The 22,937-nt window shown below is 38.0% G+C and overlaps 1 protein-coding gene across 1 annotated transcript; it reads right to left on the bottom strand.

The window, feature by feature from the left end:
• Positions 1–834: 834 nt before the first annotated feature.
• Positions 835–22,234, bottom strand: xpo7 (exportin 7). The gene is made up of 28 exons (XM_081354685.1): positions 22,016–22,234; positions 18,588–18,734; positions 18,319–18,412; positions 18,060–18,226; positions 17,362–17,427; positions 17,130–17,234; positions 16,839–17,004; positions 15,609–15,682; positions 15,378–15,497; positions 13,698–13,844; positions 13,412–13,584; positions 11,906–12,099; positions 11,721–11,826; positions 9,996–10,131; positions 8,192–8,265; positions 8,006–8,086; positions 7,789–7,852; positions 7,493–7,601; positions 7,256–7,362; positions 7,058–7,146; positions 6,751–6,858; positions 5,192–5,274; positions 4,839–5,053; positions 4,623–4,761; positions 4,346–4,506; positions 2,121–2,219; positions 1,835–1,962; positions 835–1,058 (listed from the first exon to the last, which is right to left on the bottom strand). The coding sequence occupies exons 1-28, from the start codon at positions 22,031–22,033 to the stop codon at positions 965–967; spliced, it is 3,264 nt and encodes a 1,087-aa protein (XP_081210811.1). The 5' UTR covers positions 22,034–22,234; the 3' UTR covers positions 835–964.
• Positions 22,235–22,937: the final 703 nt, after the last annotated feature.

The raw sequence follows: 22,937 nt of genomic DNA, 5'->3' as shown, positions 1-22,937 counted from the left end.
ATCCTCAGCAATGGAGGTGGTGGGGATGTCACGATGACCTTAAGGGGGAAGGTTGATGCAAGACGGACTTCATTATGCCCAAGAAACAGTATCCCTCCTGAAAAAGCTAACGCGAGGGGCTGTGTATTTACAAATCTCCTGTTTTTGTTCTATAGAGTCAATTTGAGGGGGGGGGAGGAAATAAATGTACAACTTGTGACCCTATGACTTTTCATCCCGCCCCCTCTGCGGACAAGTGTCAATCCCAGCACTCATGCCACAATCCCACATGGTCACCTGGATATAAACAACTCTCTCCATACAGACAAATCCGCACTAACTTACTAGACTGTAAAAAGTTTTCAATCACACTCATTATTTGTCTTAAATTGTAATAATTATAAACATTGTTGAAAATGTTATGAAAAAAAATGTACACTTTTTTTTTTCCTTATGTGTTTCTATACAAGGCAGGCAAAAGCAGAGCACTATGTATACCAGCTCATCCTAACCCTTCCTCCCACAGACATGCTCTCAAACACACTCACACACACACACACACACTCACACGCAGACGCCCATTTCCCATCATCCCTTGGAGCGGTTTGGGTGTGCCATCCACTCTAGAGTCCACACTGGTGCCATCCCACACCCCAAACCCATTCCCAACCATTCCCCAGCCGTACCCTCTTCACTCTCTTTGGACTTTGAGCCCCAAATGACAAGAGAATGGTCAAGGAGAAGGACCTCTTGAAACTGGCTTTAAAATATGTATATATTTATATGTGTATATATATATATATATTTATATATATATAAAAAAGGGTGGGGGAGGAGATGTGAGGGGAGAGAGGTAATGGTTTTTTTAGGGACTGGGGAGCGGGAGGTGCAGGCTTGCGCAGTGGTGGTCCCCCGGCAGCCGGGCCAGGGGCGGGTGGGAGTACGGGACGGGGCCGGGCCACATGGCCTGGTGCTCTATGGAATGTCAGCTCATCATATCGTTGCTGTTTACCCCGTATGTGGAATTCTTCATGGAGTCATTGACTTCTCTTCTAAATACTGAAAGATTCTGTGTAAACCTGCAAAATAAAGAAAAATTGTTGAGTATATATGCATGCCTGTGTGAGTATATAAACTTAAATGACATCTGAAAAGAAAGTGCGAGTGTCAGCTTCTGTCTTTTAGCATGGCAAAATCAATATAAATTAAAAATTATTTTGATACTCTCAAAACTTTAGGGATATACGATATAGTAAAAGTGAAGCTTCTAGGGCTGCCCCCTAATAGTTGAGGAGAAGGCTTAGTCAACCAAATTTTAATTGGTTGGTTACAAAAAATCCAGTTGGTGAAGTCACACTGTCCATGACAGATCATTAACATGGCTGGTCCATGTGGTAATTACAGTATGTCAGGCAGGAAATCCAAACTTTCGTCTATCATTCATCCACTTCAAACAAAGCTTATCATTAGAAACTTGCAATTAGCAGCATAACTTCAGCCATTTTACATGGCCGCTCTCTCTAACGTTAATCTAGATAAATATGCGCTATTATTAGGCGAATATCCAAGTGTTTGTATGAAAGCTAAATTAGAATAGAACTGCGCTTACTGTATGACGATTAACTTAGCGTGCATTTTTCTCAAATTCCATCCACTATACTGCGGATGACGAGTCAGCGTCGTCAACTTCCTCTTTGCAGACGACACTGACTCAGAAAGCACTAGTTTATTAAAATTACATTTGTGTGCGCGCACGAGTGCTTAATTTATATTTTAAAGGAACTTTATTATGCTTTAGTATTTCTCTGTAAACTTAAATGCAAAGCAGGATGAGAATCAGATGAAATCAAATGACCTGTCTCTGTTTTTGGTGAGCAAGTTTCGCTCTATGCCCTCCATGAGATTTTCAAAGCATAAGTGCATGGCTTGCTGCTTTTCTGGTGGTTGGCTGTTCACAATGCTGTTCCTCAGATCTGCAAAATACTACAAACACAATGCACTGATCACAAATAGTGTTGTAGTGCTAATTAAAAAGAATTATAAATTATAAATACAAAATTTCAGAATCGATTCAGAATCGTTGAAGAGAGAATCATGAAGTATCAGAGAATTGCTTTTTCCGATACCTCTAACACACACACCTTCTCATTGAGCAGAATCAAGCCAAGCAGTGGCCGTGACATTGACCACTGATTCCTACAATCTTCAAAAATGATGATATTCAACACTGTTGACAGCATCTGGATAAGAAGATTGTGAGAACTCTGTCAGATCAAATATCTCCAATAAACTTCTAAACGTCAAAGTAAATAGATGATACGAGGAAAATGTATTTAATAATAAACAAACGGTGAATATTTCATTGCAAATTATGTTTTAACAAATCAAAAGACAAAATTCTTGAACACCAAATAATTTAATTTATGATGTAAAACTGTATTTTTTATGTGTACTGTATCTTCAGATGTCCTTCAAACAGGGTTCCCACACCTTGGTTGACTTCAAATTCAAGGACCTTTCAAGGACTTTCCAGGTCCAATACCCTCAAATTCAAGGACTTAATGCGGGGACACATTAGTTTTGTCCAACAACAAACGATGAGGTACCATCATAGTTTCATGCACACGTGACCTTAATGGCAAGTACCTCATGCGGGAAACACTTAACATAACTCAGGGTTTTTCCTTGCTCAAAATGAGGCGGAGGTGGTACAATCCTATTAATGTATTTTAATAATAAGATAATAAAAATGGTATTTTTTGTAGATCATCACATAGCCTATTGTGTTTCCCACATTGTTTGAGCTTGTTACCTCTAGGGGGGTACGGGGGCATGCCCCCCCGTAAGAAAATTTTGTACATTTTAAAGATAAATTCATTAATCTGGTGCACTTTGAGTCACCCAAATCCACTGTTAAAAATAAAAAAATCCACCCGCAAACCACCCATATTCTTTGATTTAGATATCTGCATCTGATCACATTACAATTATTCAAATTCTCAGTGTTAAGCATGATAATATGGTAACAAATCACACTGAAGTTGGCTAATTAAAAATAAACATTTATTTAAAATAAAAGTTCTTCTTTTGGCAAAATTACATAATTCCTTAATAGCCTAAACAGAGGCTTTACCGTACTCCCTTCAAACTTAAATTGTTTAATTTCATTGTTGTTTCAATCTTTCATTACATTACTGTTTGAATACACTACTTTTTTGTACCTTTTATAAAGGGCATTTTCCCCTAATTTTATTAAATGTATGCTCCATCTTTCATTTCAAATTCTTAAATTTGATCAAATAATATAATAAGACACTAGGCTGTTACCAATTCAATTAAATAATTTACATTGAAAAATAATAACTGTATTAATTTAGATTCTTTTAAATATTTTTGAATATACAAATAAGGAATGTTGAAAAGAATGATACTTTATGAAACTAAACCGCCAGTAGGAGGCGGCAGGCGACCGTCTTAATGAGCGAGTCAGTGAGTCATTCATTCAAACGATTCGTTCAAAAGGCTGATTTATTCAGAATGAGGCAGTTTATGAATGGGTAATTGAATCTTTGACTCAACCGATTCTTTCAAAACGCTGAATCATTCAGTAATGAAACAACTGTTGCATGCCATGCGCACTGGTTCTGCGGTGATCTTTGTTTGGGACTATTTTCGCTGCTGAAACAGAACAAAAACAGTCATTGCGTCTAAAATGTAAGTGACTTAATTTTAACTATTTGTTTATTGAACTGTTATGAAATCAGTCTCGGTTTCAATCTTGATGGCATTCAGGCAAACAGCTCTCTGGTCGCGTGTAGCCTAGGCTATATATTGTTTCTTAACTATAATATGTTATAAATAACTGCGCGAGCCTCAACAGCGCTACATTATTACCGTCAGTACATTAGGTAGGACTATATTATTATCAACCATAGGCTATCAATCACCATTTACTTTAAATGAAATAAAACAGAATCATCCTCACGTTTTCGGTGATTCCCTAGTTATTTTTTATTGTCGAGAGACGAAGGCGGCCGCCTCATAATTCTCTATGCAGGAAAAACCCTGGTAACGTATCGCGTATATGCGCGTAACTAGTGCAAATCAAGCAAGCTAGTATGCAAAGGCCATTAAGTGTTGGCAAAATAACACATTAGGGGACTGGAGTGAATATGGAATTATTTCCAGAAAACTTCTTGCACAAAATAAATTCAAGCACTTTCAAGCACCTGTCTCTATTTATGTTTATTTTCAAAAACTTTCCAGGGCCTTGAAAACATTTTTTCAGATTCAAAAACTTTCAAGGATTTCAAGGACCCGTGGGAACCCTGTTCAAAGCCTCAGATGGCTACAGATTCAGCCTCACCTGCTGGATCATCTCAGGGTGCTGCTGCATTATGTGAAGGAAGCGGTCGCTCTCCTGGGCCATGGGCGCCGCTCTTTTCTTCGTGCTGCGTGACAGCTGCTTGAATAGATAAGTAACTATGTGATCCAAGCTTGAGCAGCAACCAGTGCATACCATTGTGTCTGTGAAGGGACAAACAGAAACGAAGATCAGGCTCATATATTCACAAACACCTGAGGGGTCCATGATGGAACTGAAGAAGAAAAAAAAATCCTATGTTTGAAGAGAAGGTCCTTACCAAGTGCAGTAAGCCCTTCTGATATTGAGGACAGGATGTACATGACCACATGAGGCTCCAGGCTGGCGATGAAGTTCATATGGTCTTGGGTTAGCACCTCCAGAAGAGAGTAGTAAGACTGACTAAGCTTTGGATAGTCCTGCAGGAAGAACAACCAACCAAAATCAACCAATCTGAATGCTGAAGGACACAATCCTGATACCTGACGGCTCTTACCAGCAGGTCACTGTGAGGGATGGACAAGAGCAGCTTAATAAAGGTCTGCAGGGCGTTGTCCAGGGCATCATCGCCGTACAGACGGAAGACGCCGAAGTTGACATAGTTGCCGCTTAATACAGCTTTCAGCATGGAAAAACAAATGGAGATTCCCTTCAGTTTCAGTGCATAAACCTGATCTTTTGGCACCTCGCCCAGTGTCAGGATCCGATTCCCTAGAAAGACACAAAAAAAAAGTTGAGTGAACAAATGATTATTTAACTTAAGGCAAAGTGTTTACAATCTAATACTACTTCTAACCCAAACCAGAGGAATAGCTAATTTAAAATATGAAAACTGGGTCATTATTATACCATATGTTGTAATCATCTTGCTTGTCTCCCTGAACAGCAGGATTCCATTTGGTGACGACACGTCAAACTGTAATCTCTGTGACCTTCATGTAAAAAACACACTGTAAGTCAGAGAACATGCATGACCTTCATACACAGCTCTCAAGGAGGACATGAGCAAAATGCAACATATGCATACCCAGGGCCTAAAATGAATACTCGCCAAGCGCCAAGTGCGAGTAGAAATCGGTGTTGGCGAGTATATGAAACTGTATCAATCGCCAGTTGGCTGATAACATTTTTATGAATCCTAACAATGCAATGATGTGAGAACATGAACAACGCTCAGGACAATTGATGGGCCAGAAATGTATCGTCATGAAAGTTTAAACCTCGCCAATTTAAATATTCAAACGCAAGAAGATGCGAAATAGAGTTCAATTCGTTACTTGCTGTGTGGGAAGTTTTCTGTGCGCAAACATTTGAAGCACGCGGCTAGAAATCCATGTCTCAGACAGCACGTGAATACTGAATTGAACTCTTTCATGTCTTCTTGCACTTGAAAATGCACCCGTTGTTGAGTATCCTTGTAAACATAGTCAGTTCTGTTTTAAATTAACAAACAGTTGAGAAATAAAACATGTGTATCAGTATATTGGATCTGTGCATTAGCTCTTAAAGTGAAAGTAGCCTTAAGCCAGGGACACACCAAGCCTACTATCTGCCGTCAGACAATGTCAAGCCGTTTTTGAGCGTAGGCCAACTTGTTTTTTTCCCGTTGTGTTCTGCACCGTTGGCTCTAGTCAGACAGCATCTGGGGTTTTTGTTGGGGCCGATTCACCATGTAGAATCGGCGTCGGGGTGTCAGTGAGAGAACTACAGAAGGCTGTTCTAATTTTACGTCATCTTACCCGAGTGATCCTGGGTGAATATTTTCATAATAACATGAGCCAAGGGGAATAGAGAAAGTAATCAGCATGACTGATATTCGAAACTGTAAGCATGCGCTGCTTTGTTTACGGTTTGTGTATCTGCAGCGTCGGTTTTCCTTTTTGAATGATGAATATATCTGCAGAAATAGACAGTTGTCTCATTTACACGCAGGCGCAGAACGCGCGTGCTAGCTGACAATCGGCTGTGGTCTTTTCGGTGTTCAAGCACAGCTTTTTTGCCCAGACTCAGGCGACGCGAGGCGACAACACAGACCGCTTTCACCAGCGCTAGTTCTTTGGCGTTGGTTTGGTGTGTCCCTACCTTTATATACCTTCTGCTGTCTGTCCTTAATGTTAATCAAACAACAAAAGACAGAAAAATCACTCACTGCTCTTGACTGAATAACTTTTGAAACTTTAATAAGGAATGGATTAATCTCTGTTTAATTTATACAATGAAGATTTTGCAATGTTATTTTACATTTGATTACTTATTTCACTGGTATCTAAATTTAATTTATCTAAACTGCCTGCTTCTGCAAAAATAGTTTCCTGGCTGGTAAAAACAATACTCATGGCTGGTAAATTCTCTTAAGTCACTGGCAGGTGGCAAAAAGGTAGTTTAGGCCCTGTGCGTAGTCTGCGTACCTGTTGTGGACAAGTTCAGCCATGAGTTTGAGGACCGGTGTGGTGCAGGCAGGTACATGGTACCAGAGCTCTATTGCCCTCTGTAAAATGGGCATGTAAGTGGGGTAACTATGATCTGTTAAGGAACATATTAAAATTGACATTCAATCTGAAATGCGCAGTTTTAATTAAAATAGTTTAAAATGAAAATGAATGAAAAAGAAAAAAAGAAAACAAATAAAACCAAAAATAAAGCAGCACACAAAATAAAGAAATACACAAATAATTACACATAATAAAACCAAACAAATATATGCTAAAAGGATACATCCAATCAAAGAGCATCATAAAGCTGGTCTTGGCATTGAAGGCAAAGGCAATTCCCCTTAGATCTCTCACCAGTCCTACTAAAGTTCTCTGAAAGAAAGAAAGAAAAAAGAAAAACATTTGATCATCTATTATACGTAAAAACACTGAGGTACAGATGTGTTATAAAGGTCAGCAACAATAAAGAATGGCATCTCACTTTTGCTTCTTGTTCATTGAAGGTGTTGGTGCTGAACATCTGAGCTACGGCTTCAAACGCAGCAGTGAGAGGAAGCATGAACTGTTCAAATTGGTCCTCATCCTCACCTGTCAAAGACAGAACATCGTAAAAGATGTTCTTTGACATGACACTTATGTTCTATTTCACATATATCTGATGATTTAAGGCCAGCCCACTGTGAATTTGAAATATGAACTATAATAGGTACACCCTTACCCAAATCTACCATAAGAAGTCTTCCTAGAGCTGTGTAGAAAGTGGTCCGACACCTCATATCACTAAGGTTGGCCTGATTGTTCACACCCAGGAAAGAAAAGTGCTCACTCTGTCACATGGAAGAAAAACAAGACATTGTCAGCTTGTCACTGAAGAAACGATTTTAGGAATGAATTAAAAAAAGGAGTAAAATAGTTTTTAAAAGAAATTATTATTTATAAGATTTTATTATTTATATTACAGGGTCAAATAAAGTTGAAGTTCAGTTAAGAAAAAAGCTCAGGTTGTTCACTTACTGTGTGGTTGTTTAGCATGAACTGGACAGCGCTGAGTTTCACTAGTTTTCTAACACTGCTATATGTGACAAATAAGGTTAAGGAAACAAACAAGAAAATATTTACTGTCAAAAACATCACATACGGTTCTATACATTTACATTTAATTTTAAACAGTGTCAGCGTTGTTACTGAGGTTGATGAACTTTTATTTAAAGCAACATGCGTGTAAGGATATCCAATAGAGAGGTCATTGAGGAGCTGTAGTGTCTTAGATGTGATTGGTTCACACTGTCCCCAGTACTTCAAGTTGGTGATTCTGCATTAAAACAAAACTCTTCGTTAAAAATGTTTTTCAATTATAATTCTTGACAAAGTAAGGTTTCCTATTAATTATATCCATCATTAGTTGACATATACTCACATTTTACCAATGAAAACACTGAGTACCATGGTCTCATCATTCAGGCCAAGAACCTCTGATAGTCTCCGATACAACTAAGGATAAAACAAAAGTAGTATTAATTCATGTCACCTTGAATTCATCTTGAACAGGTGTTTTGCACTGTAGCTCTTACTAATATATCCTGCATTTTAAATGGAATGATGTAATAACTCAGTGTTTCCCATACATTTATCTGTGGCAGCCTGCCACAATATCAGCATTGATCGCCACAAATAGATTTCAGTGCTTCCCATTCATTAACTAGACTGTGGCGGCCCGAAAATATATTTAAACTTCTCGTAATAACATATAAGGTCGTGTCTTGCGCCATTGCTGTCAAAAAAGCTAAAATTTAAAGCGTGCCCACGGACCCCCATAGAGGGACAGAGGTCCACCCACCACAGTTTCACAAAATCCTGTGGGAAACACTGATTAACCAATCAGCATCCAAGATTGGAACCATCCATTTTATAACGCATTTAGTATGTTAAACTACTGAAAAAACAGGCTGGGGAATAAAGCCAAGAGAAGCAAGCAACTGTGACAATTCACAGGGTGTTTGGTGAGAATAGGGGGATAAAGGGGTTAAATTTCATTTACAAATTAAACTTAATGTAACATTTAATGGCAAATACAGTATACATATTCTTCTAAATTTAAACTGCTAAAAATAAATTCTTGGAAGGAAAAAAAAAAAATTTGTAGTTGAGTCCTGATTATGGCCCAGTCACGAATGGCATTTGCTGTTGGGTAATTTCCTGTAGCTCAAACTGTAGAGCGTTGGCGCTTGCAACGCCAATGTCATGGGTTCGATTCCCAGGGAAAGCAAGAATTGATAAGAATGTAAATGTGTACCTTGAAATACAATGTAAGTCGCTTTGGATAAAAGTGTCTGCCAAATGCATAAATGTAATTGTACACTATAAAGTCTGCATCTCTACAATCCAAATTAAGTGTGCCATTTGGGACACTATACACAAATTCGCCATTAAAGTCAATAAATCAAGATCAAATAATACTTCATAATGATTTTTGCACTGTTTTGCAGTTATGAGGAGCACTTTTAAGGTGTTTAATTCCAAGGTTAAGGACAACAGGCTAAAGCAGAACTAAACACAGTTTTAATGCCAATTCACACTGCACCGACACACGCCGACCAATGCTGATAACCACCAGATTAAACATTTCATCAAACATTTCTCGACTCGAGCAATGACTAAACGTTCACTCGGCGAAAACAAGCTTCGACAGATGCCAACAGACACCGACAGGATCCCACATCGATTCGACAAAACTCAATGAAGTGTCTGCCGCCGTCTGTCGGTGCAAAGTGAATTGGCCTTTAAAGGAACAGCTAGTCTCTCTATGTGCACTTATCTTCCAAACTGTGAACAGAGAATCGGAGCAACAAGAGAGAAAACTTCAGCTTTCTGGTTAGTTGAGACAGGACACTTTCATCTCCAACAAAAAAACTATTTGTTTTCAAAACTACAGGTCAAGTTAGAAAGCCAGACTAAAAGAGTGAAACCACAACTAAGCATGCAAAAAAGCTGAATCGACGGTCTCTTTTCAAAGCCCAGACACAACACCACTGCAAAATTCAACCATTCTGAGAGTTCAAAGACAAAACCCTGTGAAAGTTACGAGAGATCAATAACCAGTTCTATACTAGCTGAATGTTTTTTTTATTAAATTTTTTAGATTTGATGTCTAAACAAACCACAGCTTGAAGTTTGTGCTCATGCAAACAGACAAACTACAACTGTAAAATAACTGCGATTACCTTTGATGATTTTTGCACCTGGTCACCGATGTAGATTTTCCGAAACTGTTCGAAGAAACTTAGCATGGCTAACTCGAGCTTCTCATTTCCAGCTTGAGCCAGCCGCAAGTCTGTGAGGTTCATTAGCTGCAAAACTCTGAAAATGACAAAAGATGAAGTTTATATTCAAGCAATAAACCACAAAGACTAGTCATCTCCAAATGATTAATTAAAATGTAATTCTTTACCACTTTGTCAGAATAAATTTAAGCACAAAATCCATAAATCAACTGTTTTTAACAGAAGTGAAATTAGGAATCACATCATTATAAAAATAAGATTTATTTTTTTAGATTATTACTGTTATTAAACTAGTGTTTTTAAAATGTAACTTTATATAGGCAATAGATAAGTAGAAATTGGGTATAGTGGCTTTTTTAGTTCCTGCATGGTTTGTATAGGACTGGATAAGGAGAATAAATGTTGCAATTAACTTATTTTATTTCATTAGTTTTTTAGTGAAGGAAAAGGCCTGTTAGTGTTTAATTCTGTTGTTTGACATTTAAAAGAGTTTCTGTTATGTTGAAGTATTTGTGGTTACCATTGTGCTGAAGAAGAGACTATGAAGGAAAACACTACAATGACTGCGCTAATGCCAGTGATGAGTTATATCTTACTAGTTCATTAAATATACATGCTATATAAGTTACATTGAGCATGTGCAATGATAGCTGTGGATTTGAACTAGGGATGCACTGAAATGAAAATTCTGGGCCAAAACGAAAACTTTTTAATGCTCTAGGTCAAAAACCAAAAATGCTTTTTAAAAAATATTTATTTCTTATATTAAATTAGCTTCGTAAACTTAAAACAGCCTATTTAGTGATGGCACAACTAACAACAGGGGAAGAATTCGGTCCCAGCTCCCTTGCCTCTGTACTCTTGTATGTGGTGTGGTTTGATTAACACCATAGTTAATATACAAATCTGAACAGCTTTTTTAATAAAATATGTAAATATTGTTTGACTTCTTTTATTTTCCTTGACAAAAGGGTGTCAGAAACAGAAAGCTGTGCAGCACTTAGTGTCCAGCAGTATTTCTGCTAGTCGACGTCGACTCGACTTTCATCACATAAATGTCCACTTTAAAAAAAATCTGAAGACGTTGAACCCCGACTTTCAAATAATGATTTTAGAACGATCAAATTGCATGTGAAACTTTAATGCCGAACATTAATGTGTGAACTGCCTTAAAGTAACACCAAATAACTTTTCCCTTTCTGTCCCCCAACAGGTTGAAAGCGGAATTGTCCATTACCACTGTCGTAAATCATTTAGCCTACCACAGCCTACTGTCGCACGCACGCTCGCTGTTTATCCAGCACCGGATTTGGAATGAACGATGTCCACAGACAAGGTAGAGTATGTTGCATGATTTTATGAAAGTATGATGTATTGCGACATCAGAAACGAAGAAAAACAAAATAATGACTATTGTAACGCTTGCCGTAAAGCAAGTCAAATTTGTAGTTTTCTTAAGTCTCATTCGAACTACAGAAACGCTACCCAATCTGGCAAACTTGCATAGTGCGGTTATAGCAGATACAGGGCCGCAAAGTGAATGCAGAAGTGCCTTTCACTCTGTTACGACTTGATGAACCACTGAAACGATTTTGGAAACATTATTTTAAGGTATAAAAATGATCTTTAGTGTTGCTTTAACAGCCTTCGATGCCGATTCCTCACCGACACACAAGCTCCCCATCCATGGCATCTTGTTCATCAGTGCTGGCGAAGGATACTCTTCCTCCAATGACTGCACCAATGATGTACACCAGCCACGTCAAACGACCTGGACAACATTCATAACGTAAGAGTTGTATCATAACGTGTGTTTGTGCATCAACAAATGTGAGGTGTTTCAAGCTCACCCTCCTGCACTGCTATGTCCATTGTGCTGGAGTTGGTGGACTGCAGCAGCTCCTGGTATGACTGGGCCGACTGATCGAAGAGCTGGACCAGCAGGGCGCAGGTCTTCTCATACTCGCACCGCCCAATAGTTGACAGCTGGTCCAGCTGCTGTTGCACCAAGCCGGCATCATCCAAGGGATCTTCAAGACCATCCCTGTATAGAATGGATATTGTATATAGAAACTAAGGTTGACTGCAGTATACCAGTATTGGTATAGCCTTGCCAAGCACCTGTTGCTTCACCATCCTGACTTTGCACAAAATCGACAGGTGAGTACATCATTCAAACAATCTAATTTAGACATTGATTTTCTTTTAACACTGATCAACGCGTTGATCACGCTAGAACCAATGATGTTTAGATCTCACAATATTTGCACTTGAGTTTAGGTCGGTCTTGAGCAATATTTGCACTTGAGTAACAGTAGTTCAGGTGCAGAAATACTACACTGTAAAATAACCAGAGCCGGACAGTAACGGAGTACATTTACTTGAGTACAGTACTTAAGTACAATTTTGAGGGATCTGTACTTTACTCGAGTATCATTTTTGGGGAGTACTCATGACTTTACTCAAGTACATTTGAGAGGCAAATATTGTACTCTTTACTCCGCTACATTTCTATCCATAACCGTGAGTACCCGTTACTTCTTCTAAAAAAAAAAAAAGGAAAAAAGAATAATCTCGGAAACCCTCAATTTGTTGTTTCCCTCTCAAACGTGACTGGATTGTGCAGGCGCCACTGATTGGGACAGCCTATCAGAAATCACCTTCAGCTTTCCGCCAAAGTCAACTCCATGGTCAGATTTAGATAAGAATCGAAACCATGGACGAAACAATGGATGAAGACGCAGCAGGTCCATCCCGGGAATGTGCCAACCCGTGGCCCCACCTCGCCAGACTATTTCAATTTTCTGAACAAGTTAATGATAGTTTTCGCTTCAAGTGTTTCTTAAAAAAAAAAAAAAGCTTGAATGTTTAAATTGACAAGGCTTAAAAAGACGTGGGCAAGTGATATTTCCGTCAGCCGTCCCGAGAGTGATTTATGCGTCCCAGCTCGCTTACAGTGGAGACGCGATGTGAGTTGAAGCCAGAAGCAATCTGCTCAATTTGAGAGATAGAGAGAGGGGAGACGCGGAACTGATGATTCTCTCACACTGCTTGTGAAATTACTTCTCACAAAAAGTTTCCATTGTTGATTAATTTACTAATAAATGTTTGCGGTAATTTCCCCACATTATTAATGTGAAAACCTGCAGGAATGAGTAAAATTATGCTCAATACCTGAGCTGAAATTCAGACCCTGTATGGTATCAATTAAATATTGATACTAAACCACAGTATTAGATTGTGGTACCGCACCGAAGCCAAAATTGTGGTATCTAGCCAACCCTAATAGAAACATTACACATTTGACATTCACGCTCATCGGACCTAACCGTGACTTCAGATAGCGCTCACTCTACCTCAGAATGATGTGCACGGACTCCAAGCGAGACGTGATGTAGGCCTTGGTCACTTCAGGGGTGTAGGTCTCTAGCATGTGGGGCTCTGTGGCCTTCACATAAGGGACAGATGCCGCCAAACGCTGCCACAGGCTCAGCAGATAGTGCACGCTGTTGGGGGCAAACTCCCAGTGCTGGGACACATCAAATTAATATCAGTCCTTGAAAAGCCAATTTTCACATTTTCAAAACTTCTTCAACAATCACAAATCAGATGTGTCTTTAGCATACCAAGTCTTTCACTCACCTGCAGACTAGTTACTGTGAAGTTAGCAATCAGTCTTATGACCTCAGGGTAGTTCTCTACTTTAACCAGCTCTCCCAGTTGATAGTTACTCTTGAGTCGAGCCAGTAGTCGGCAGAACTCATGGTAGTTGTTTGGGTCCGACAAACTCTACAAAACACAAAAATATTGCCACGTCACCCAATCAGCAATATACCAATTGCTATAGATTTCACAATTCACTCACAAACAATCTCTCTCTCTTTTTCACTAATTCATTCAAATAAATGCAATCTTACCACAATGCTTTATTTCTGTGTCTGATTTAAAGTGGGCAGAAAGCTAGATATAATGACCCATTATCAAAATAACTAATTAGAGATGCACCGATTACAATTTTCTGGGCCGATTCCGATTTCCGATTTTTCAGTAAGTTTGACCTGCCGATACCGATTTTGGCCGATTCCGATTTCATTTTTTCTAACCACTTTACAGCACACACAAATATTTATTTTATATAATTTCTGTAATAGAACATTTTACAATTTGCATAGTTCACACACATCTAAAGTGCAGTGTTGTGGAAAAAACATTTCCTTTTCACATTCAATATCCAATAATTTTATATAGCCTATATATGTATTTAGCAAACGAAACGTCTGTATGAAAACAGGGAATGGCAATAAAATAATATATAAATACAAAATAAAATAAATATAGCCTTGCAGTATAAAGATATTTCTCAAAGCACACACACACTCAGGCCTATTGCAATCACTTGTACAAACTGAATAATAAAACAATTTTAAATGGGTACATTTTCTATAAATATTAGTCTTTGTTTTCTTTTCTGACATAGCCTACTCCAGTTCTTGTTAAAACACGCAAATTCTGTGCATTTTGGGCACTTTTTTTTGTGAAACCCTATTTAGGCTATTTTCCATCAAAAGTGTGCTTTCCCTTTAATTGAGCGAGAGCAGTGCAGCAAATAGACTCGGCGCCGAAACACGCGCTTCACTGCTCGCGACGCTCCTGCTTGACGCTCACGCGCTGCTCCTGCTTCCGTTGTGAATGCACTCATTGATTAACATGCACGCCGAAAAAAAATACGCGTTTGCGGTCTGAACGGACGTAATTCACGAGGTTTTCTACATGTGCTCCGTGTGCACGTGTGATGCTGATGTTGCGCGATGTTAATTATGCGGCGCCCGAGTGCATTTGACCGGCATAAAATCGGCATTTGTCAGACTGACCGGCCGGTCGCCGGTTATGGCCGATCACGTGAAAATCGGCCAATTCCGGTCACCAGCCGATCAATCGGTGCATCTCTATAACTAATGGAAATGAACTTATTCTTACCCATCCAGTCAGCTTTAACTTGTAAATGCTGGTAAATGACCAATATAGCTAATCCCTATATGAAGACACATTCTACCAAGGTGGGCAGTGGGCACCATCCGATCTGACCCTGCCCTCAACCACCAATGGGCAGCGAATGCAAATTCAAATGCGAAAGTGAAAGCGAGTGTGCATTCAAATACCATTTCGACTGAACGGCAATAAATCAATTAATCAATCAATAAATAAATCAATCACAGAAGTCTGAAATAATCATATCTAATTGCAATGACGATTATTCTACATATCTAATACTTCAATGTATTTATAAAGACACTTGAACAAATATAAAGATGGACAGCATACTTGAGGGTTCTCCAATATTCTCTTCACACCATCTACTAAATGGGAGAGGAACTTTGCTCTCTCTGCGTTGTTGAAGAGAGACCTCCGGACAGATGCTATTTGGACTAGACAAGACAAAACCTAAAAGACAAACAAACAGTTCACATCATTAGAGGAAGAGTCTAACAGTATCTATGAGGCAAAGGCTTGTTTATCTTTATATGCATATCATGCTGTTTATCTGACACTCACCAAGGGAGACAGCGAGGGAGGGATGGAATGATACAAATCAAAAAACAGCTGCAAGGTTGAGGAATCCAAAAAGGCTGCAGATGAGAGAAAAAGGCCGAAAGTATGCATGAATTAAACATGAATGCCTCATTTTATACTAAACATGTGCGCGCTACTATTGAAAAGTTTGGGTTTGGTCACATTTTTTCCCCATGTTTTTGAAAGAAGTCTCTCATGCTCACCAGAGCTTCATTTATTTGATCAAACATACAGTAAAAATTTTAATATTGTGACATTTAATTAGAATTTAAAATAACTGTTTTCTATTGTAATACGTATTAAAATTAGGGCTGTCAAAAGATTAATCGCGATTAATCGCATCCAAAATAAAAGTTTGTGTTTAAATAATATATGTGTGTGTACTGTGTATAATTAAATTTGTATATATAAATACACACACATGCTTGTATATATTTAAGAAAAATGTGTAATTTATATATAAAAAAATTATATTTATATATAATATAAATTATATATAAATATATACAGTATATGTATGCAAATATTTCTTAAATATATACATGCATGTGTGTGTATTTATATATACAAAATAATTATACAGAGTACACACACATATATTATGTAAACACAAACTTTTATTTTGGATGCGATTAATCGCGATTAATCTTTTGACAGCCCTAATTAAAATATAATTTATTCATGTGAAGCAGAGCTGAATTTTCAGCATATTACTCCAGTCTTCAGTGTCACATGATCCTTCAGAAATCATTCTCATTGGCTGATTTGCTGCTCAAACCATTCTTATCATCAATGTTGAAAACTGTTGTGCTGCTTAATATTATTGTGGAAAGCTTTTTCTTTGATGAACAGTTCAAAAGAACAGTTTATTTGAAATTGAAATATTTTGTAACATTATAAATATCTTTACTTTCACTTTTGATCAATTTGATGTCCTTGCTGAATAAAAGTATTCATATCTTTGCCAACAATCTTACTGACCCCGAAATTTGTACGGTAGCATACATGCAAAAATGTCAACCACGAATAATCATTTTGAAAAGTTGGTTAGCCAGCCATAACAAAATAATTTGCATACTGAAGACTTAAAGGTACAGTAGACAAGAGAAGCAACAAGAAAACTCGACTTTATAAGAAGGTTAAAAAAATACAGACACTTTAAACAAGTACTGTTTGCACCATTTCATTGTTTGCCAAAAAATGGGAGATCACCTGATCTCCAGCTGGTGGGGATCTGGACGGTGCACAGATCATCTGAGGACTCATCGGTGGATGTACCGATGAAATCAAAATTGAGGCAATTGTGGGCCAGTTTGAGTAGCTGCATGAGCAGCCCGTGCTGGCTCTCATCGTTTAGATTCAAGTTCTTCCCAGACGCCTGCAGACAAACAGAACAGAGCATTGAGTCCTTTACATAATGTTCAAGCACGCTGGCTTAGCAGTTGTGAAGGAGTATACACAGATACATGGTGCAGTCCATGAGTCATTAAGCATTAACCTCACCTGCTTGAGGAGGTTACAGGAGAGGGTGAAGATGTCAAACAAAGAGGAATCTCGAAAAGATGAGGCAATCTTCCTGTGTTTTGTAAGTGGATGTGATGAGTCTGCCTGGGGGAACATCAGTAATTCATCTTTAATTGGCATACAGTTATTGATCCTAAACAAACAGCAAAAAAATTCCAAGCACTAAGGAAAGACTAAATGAAGACATACTGCTGTGAGCAGAGAAACTTACTTGGTTAATCTCATTGGTTAACTGGGAAAGAATTGTGACTCCTATGATGCAGTGTTCGACACTATCCTGAAAGCATCATAAAATGTAGCATGTTAAAAATATTTTCAACCAAGCAAACCTAATAAACAACTTCATAACTTCTGAACATTAGTCACACGCAATGTAATCATCTATGCTATTACGCTGAGTATGAAAGAATGAGTGACAAACACTTCTCATGAGACAACTTAGCTTGAGTGATGCACTGGAATGAAAAACTTTGGCCAAAAATTAAACAAACTGGGGCATAAAGCAAAACCCAGATGTGATTTGCATTAGCATTTAAATTATGTAATTCACTGAGAGTGCAGTACTAGGAAACATTGTTTTTGAATTTTCACCACAAAATGTTTCTATAGACTGTTGTGCAGTTACGTTTAAAGGTCCTCATTCATGAAACAGTATAGCTAATGTGAGGATTGTGTTAATAATCCCTTTTGTATGGAAATTAAACATTTTAACGCATTTAACTTGCATTCTAATGCAGCAGTTTACATAATATGTGTTTTAGGAATGATTTACGTTAAAAAAAATTGTTTTCATGTTTCATGAATGAGGACAAATGTCCTCGCAAAATTCAAGTTTTGAACAAGACCAAATCCAAAGAACATGTATATTGGATGTTGTTTTCTCACCATATCGATGTTTGTTATGCCTACCTGCAGGAATCTTGTCACATCGACTATAACATTCCTGAAGACGTAATCTTCCTTTTGGCAGTCGAACCAGCCAAGCTTGGTGATTCTGGCATAAAGCTGGATCAGGGCTTGTGTCACAAAGGCAGCAAGCTTTGGCCGGGTTGCCAGATAATTGAGTACATAATTTCCTGAGGAACCAATGTGACATTTATATCACAATTTTGTCTCTTCGAGGTTTTTTTAGGTCTAAATCTCAAATTGGTAGATGGTATAAACTCACGAATGTCAATGCGCTGCTCCAGGGGAAGTGGGTTGCTTGTACGAGACACCAACTTGGAGAGACACGTTGCAGCCAACAACTGCGAGTACGAGGACTGTGAAGTAAGCAAATACACTGTCAAGTAAGCAATCTGCAATTCGAGGAAACCTAACCAAACGCTTTTAAACAGTTGCTTAACCCAAACTAATGGAGGAAGAACTAGGATTTTTGAGAACATTGCTGTCTGATCAGTTCAGCTTTTCACAGCTTCCAAAAAGTTTAATTCTTACACTTCCTCTTTCCAGCAACAACTGGCATTTACTCAGGCAGTCCGGACTGTTGGTGAACTCCACCAGAGCTTTCTCGGCCTGTTGACGTGTGGTGGTGTCTGTGGTCTCATATAGCTGCTTGCACAGGATCTCTAGCTGGGCTAGGCTCTGAAAAAGAGACGCACATGAGTTTAGTGGCAGTAACAACAACAAAAAAAAACATCCAGAGGATATTTGTGAGATGAACCAATAAAATTCCTGATACTTTTGCAGTCTTCCAAGAACTTACTAAGCACATGTCTAAGCTATTTTTATAAACTCTACTTGCAGAAATGTGTTAGCATTGATAATCAAGCTAGATGATGGATGTGGTCAATCAATGACATTAACCACAACTACTATTTTCATCAAAAAATACATTAAAACACATACAGACAACGACTTGAATACACCTCTTCTGAGATAAGCATGTTTTTAATTTCGCCATTAAAATCTATTTTGATATTTTTGGTGGGAAATAAAGTATTTAAAAAAAATGTCAGGGTCAAGTGTCCTGATATGATATATATAAAAAATAAAGTAAAATAAAAAGAATAATCTTTAATCTCTGTTAAAAAAAAAGAGAATTTTGACAAAAGCACTTTAACAAAACTTCTACACGGCAAATCATCAGTCATGTGGTGCCGAATCTTATATCTGTGCATCAGGGTCAATAAAGTTAGTTCAGGTTGTAAAATGTCATGTGGTGTGACTCCACAAAAATGTACATTTATGAATTAACAATTCAACAATTTATTATTTGTAAATAAATATCATTTGTAATAATAATACATTAACCTAAAAAAAAAAAAAAAAAGATCAAGAAACATACTCAGATGTATGCAAGATTTAAGGAAAATATGGTTAATTTTTACTTGGTTACACCACATGGCATTTTTAGAGTCATTAAATAACTCCACAGCACATATCCTCAACAAAAGACACAATTTGAAGTATTGTCAAATGCTAAAGATGCCAAGTCTTACAATCCTAAAACCAGAGGCCAGAGAGCTTCAGTATCTCTTACTGTACAATCACAACAACAAACAGCAGGTTTATGAAAAACTAGACACTTATGTTCCATTAAGCAAATTAATGCACAAGTTATTGTTCTAGGTCACTAAGGGAGTATCTGGTTCGTGCATGCATGAAAGACTATGGTGATTGGAGAAAAAGTCAGTGAAACACTTTGGTAATAATAGATGAGAATGAACGAGCTAACTCGTGTTATGCAGCAACAAGCCTCTGACTCCAAACAGTCCTTTGTTCCCTTGTGGAGCATAACTAACTATACAAAATCAGCATCAGCAGAAAAACAGCAGCTGCAACAAATGCACAGTCTCAAAGAAAATGTTAATGTTGTTTATTATGCAAAAAAAATCTGAATCTGAACTAATAAACTCTAGGCTAGTTTAATATTTGCGCAAATACGTTTTAACAGTTTAAATATGCTCACTTTCTTGTGGGTTTCACAACTTTAAGTTAGTATTTCATGGCATGCCCATGTACATTTATGCTTGATGCAACCTGGTGATAACCGAACAGGGAGGAACCATAAAGATACAAGAAAATGCATTTGCATCCTATAGATAAAAAAGAAGTTGAATTAGCAAGGAACTGCACAGACAAGATAAGACAACTCTAAGTCGAAAAACACAAAACTGAGACATCATGCACAACTTTTTGAGCTGTTAAACAAGAAAGGAATTGAATGTTAAAAGCCAGAAATTCTGCTGAGTCATTAACTTATTGGCTTCACAACCTATACTTTGATAATTATGTCAACATACATATATTGAAGAATTGGTTGGTTGGTTTATGCATAAAATAAGTATGTTACACTACCAAGATGTGATCAGCAACACTCACGTGGCCTGTAAGACATAGGGCTGCTCTGATGGTAATTAATAATATATTACTGCAAATGGAATGGCTTCTTTACCACCTACAGAGTAACAGGACGCGTGACAACAACACTGGAAAGCTCATGTTTACGGTTGCCTGTGCAAATGAGAGTCAGGTTAACAACTGCATCGTCCCCCACTTCATTAAGTTTCATGGGAATAAGCAGTTATTCAACACTGTGTTTAACCTCGTGACCTCCTTAACCTTTGCCCTCAAATATGACCTGTCTTGAGCAGCTTGTTTACAAGATGACATGACAAGCAGTGGCTGTGTCTGAAAACATGGTACAGTGTTTAACGCACCAGTGAAGCCCGAAAAATGCTGCCTGGGCATTGAGATCTTTATGACAACCGTGTTGAGCCTGTCAAAAGTGAATGAGGAGAAGACAAAGAATTTCTTTAAATTCTGAGCAGCCTTTATTTGTCAATTACACCTGAAATTATTTTTGTTGGCTCATTAACCCCTGTTATCAAGAACAATGTCGTGATAGTCAATGAAATTTAATAATATCGTGGGTTTTTTTTTTCTCGTTTCAATGTAATTAAATTGATTATTTAAAACACACCTCGAAGCATTCATGAACCAAATACAGCATTAAATATAATGCATAATATAGTGAAAATAAAATCTCAAAAAGGGTATTTCTGGTTCACTACATTTACGTCATCCAATAATGGCAGTTATTCCGCGTAAGTTAGTCATTTAACTCTTCTCAACCGCTACAGGTGAAGAAAATATACAGTTAACGTTAAGTAATATATATATATTGGATGACTTTAAAAACCATTACCTTTTTACAACCTACCAAGGACGCTAACGTGCATAGCGTATTTATAATTTTCAAGAAAAACACATTTCTGGTCGGGCTTTTGGTTTGACGAGGCGGCGCGCGGGAGAATCTCATGAGTTAGCATGCGAGCTACAGGCTAACAGCGCGAGAGCTCAGCAAACTGGACACATTTGCGTCTAGCAACAACACAATGACAGATAACCGAATGCAAATACGCTTTTGGGCTTACAGAGACGCTTTTCTCTAGGAAAAAGTATCGCTGAGCGAGAGTTACTATCGCTTGTGAATACAAGGCCAGTCTATGTATTGTATTGCAAGCGGTTGGATGAGGGATGATGCCTTGTTTACAATGTAAAACATCACTGTGGCTATAGAGTTACATGCAGTGTAGTATAATTGATCTCTCGGGATCTACCAATCTCTGCTGCTTAAAATAAAAGTCTTTGCATCTTGCTTCAAAACAACTTTCAGACAACTGGCAAAGTTGTGTGTTAGCCTGGACTACAGAGTTAAAATCAACATGATGACAGGCCACAAGTCAACACTTGATAATCGCATCCAATAAAGCATGCGAGTCAACCTCTCCCGCCGCGCGACGCATGCATTTAAAACAAACACGTACGCTTCGCCGAAATAAGCCCCGGGATCTATCGCTAGACTGCAGTGGATCACAATACATTAATTTAATAATAGCAAAACAAAATCATTGACTTACCTGCACATGATCCGCCATTTTGCTCCATTCATGCTCCTCTCACTCCCCCTGACAATGAGCATGCGCGCATCTGCCCACAATCACTGGAACATATACGCAATTGACGCAGGTAGTGATAAAGCCAGATGTGCGTTCGAGGCTTCGTGAATGCCGCTACGGCAAACCTCCACCGCCGAAACTAACGCAGAAAAGAGCCTTTGTTTACATGCTTCTTAAAGTGAAACTGCGAATTCAGATATTAGAGGTCACGTGGATTTATGATTCTAATTATATCTAAGCGTGATTGACAGTGCTTATTTAAAGTTCATAGAGGCTTCTGCGGGCGCTCTTACGTTGAAGGACTTTCGTTACACCTGTTGTAAAGGTGCACATATTACGAGATTTTACACATAAAACAATATATGTATCACTTTTGCTGTCATTAAAATGATGTGCACTAGACTCCAGACATAGCAGTCTTCTAGAAATTATTTTCTGTAGCTACACTGTAAAGAAGTTAGTTAAATAAAGCAAAAAGTATTAGAGTACGTTAAAAAAAATACTATTTCAGGTTTTCTGCTTCAAAATTCAATGTGTTGGCGTTATTTATTTATTTTATTGTCGACTTTAGTAGCAATTTCTGAGTGAAAATTGTTTCCACAACAATTGCTGTGTCCGAAATCACATACTGTCTGAGAAGGTAGACTACTATACACTTAAATTTGCGACCGTTAAAAAAGTGCATCTTATTCACAGCAGCGCCATCTTTGATTTTTAACGGGAATGAAAGCGAGGCATTTCTTCAGTTGTACAGTTATTTAATGTGTTTTTGGATTGTTCTGCTGACGAATAATACAAATATAAATGTCAGTAGACCAAAAAAAAAAAAAAAAAAAAAACCCACAATATGAGCTCAGCTGTGGACAATTATAAGTGATCTAGG

This window comes from Scardinius erythrophthalmus, assembly GCF_964197995.2.
Source record: "Scardinius erythrophthalmus genome assembly, chromosome: 23".
Taxonomy (NCBI): Eukaryota; Metazoa; Chordata; class Actinopteri; order Cypriniformes; family Leuciscidae; genus Scardinius; species Scardinius erythrophthalmus.
The sequence above is the reverse complement of the archived record's forward strand: the minus strand, read 5'-3'. Positions and strand labels throughout refer to the sequence as shown.

Bases quoted from the DNA above. Each gene is read 5' to 3' on its own strand.
- xpo7 (XM_081354685.1), bottom strand. The intron at 2,220-4,345 runs GTGAGGCTGAAT...CTTCTTATCCAG, and splicing joins ACCCTGAGATGATCCAGCAG to ATGCTGTCAACAGTGTTGAA. The intron at 1,963-2,120 runs GTGTGTGTGTTA...TTGTGTTTGTAG, and splicing joins TGATTCTGCTCAATGAGAAG to TATTTTGCAGATCTGAGGAA.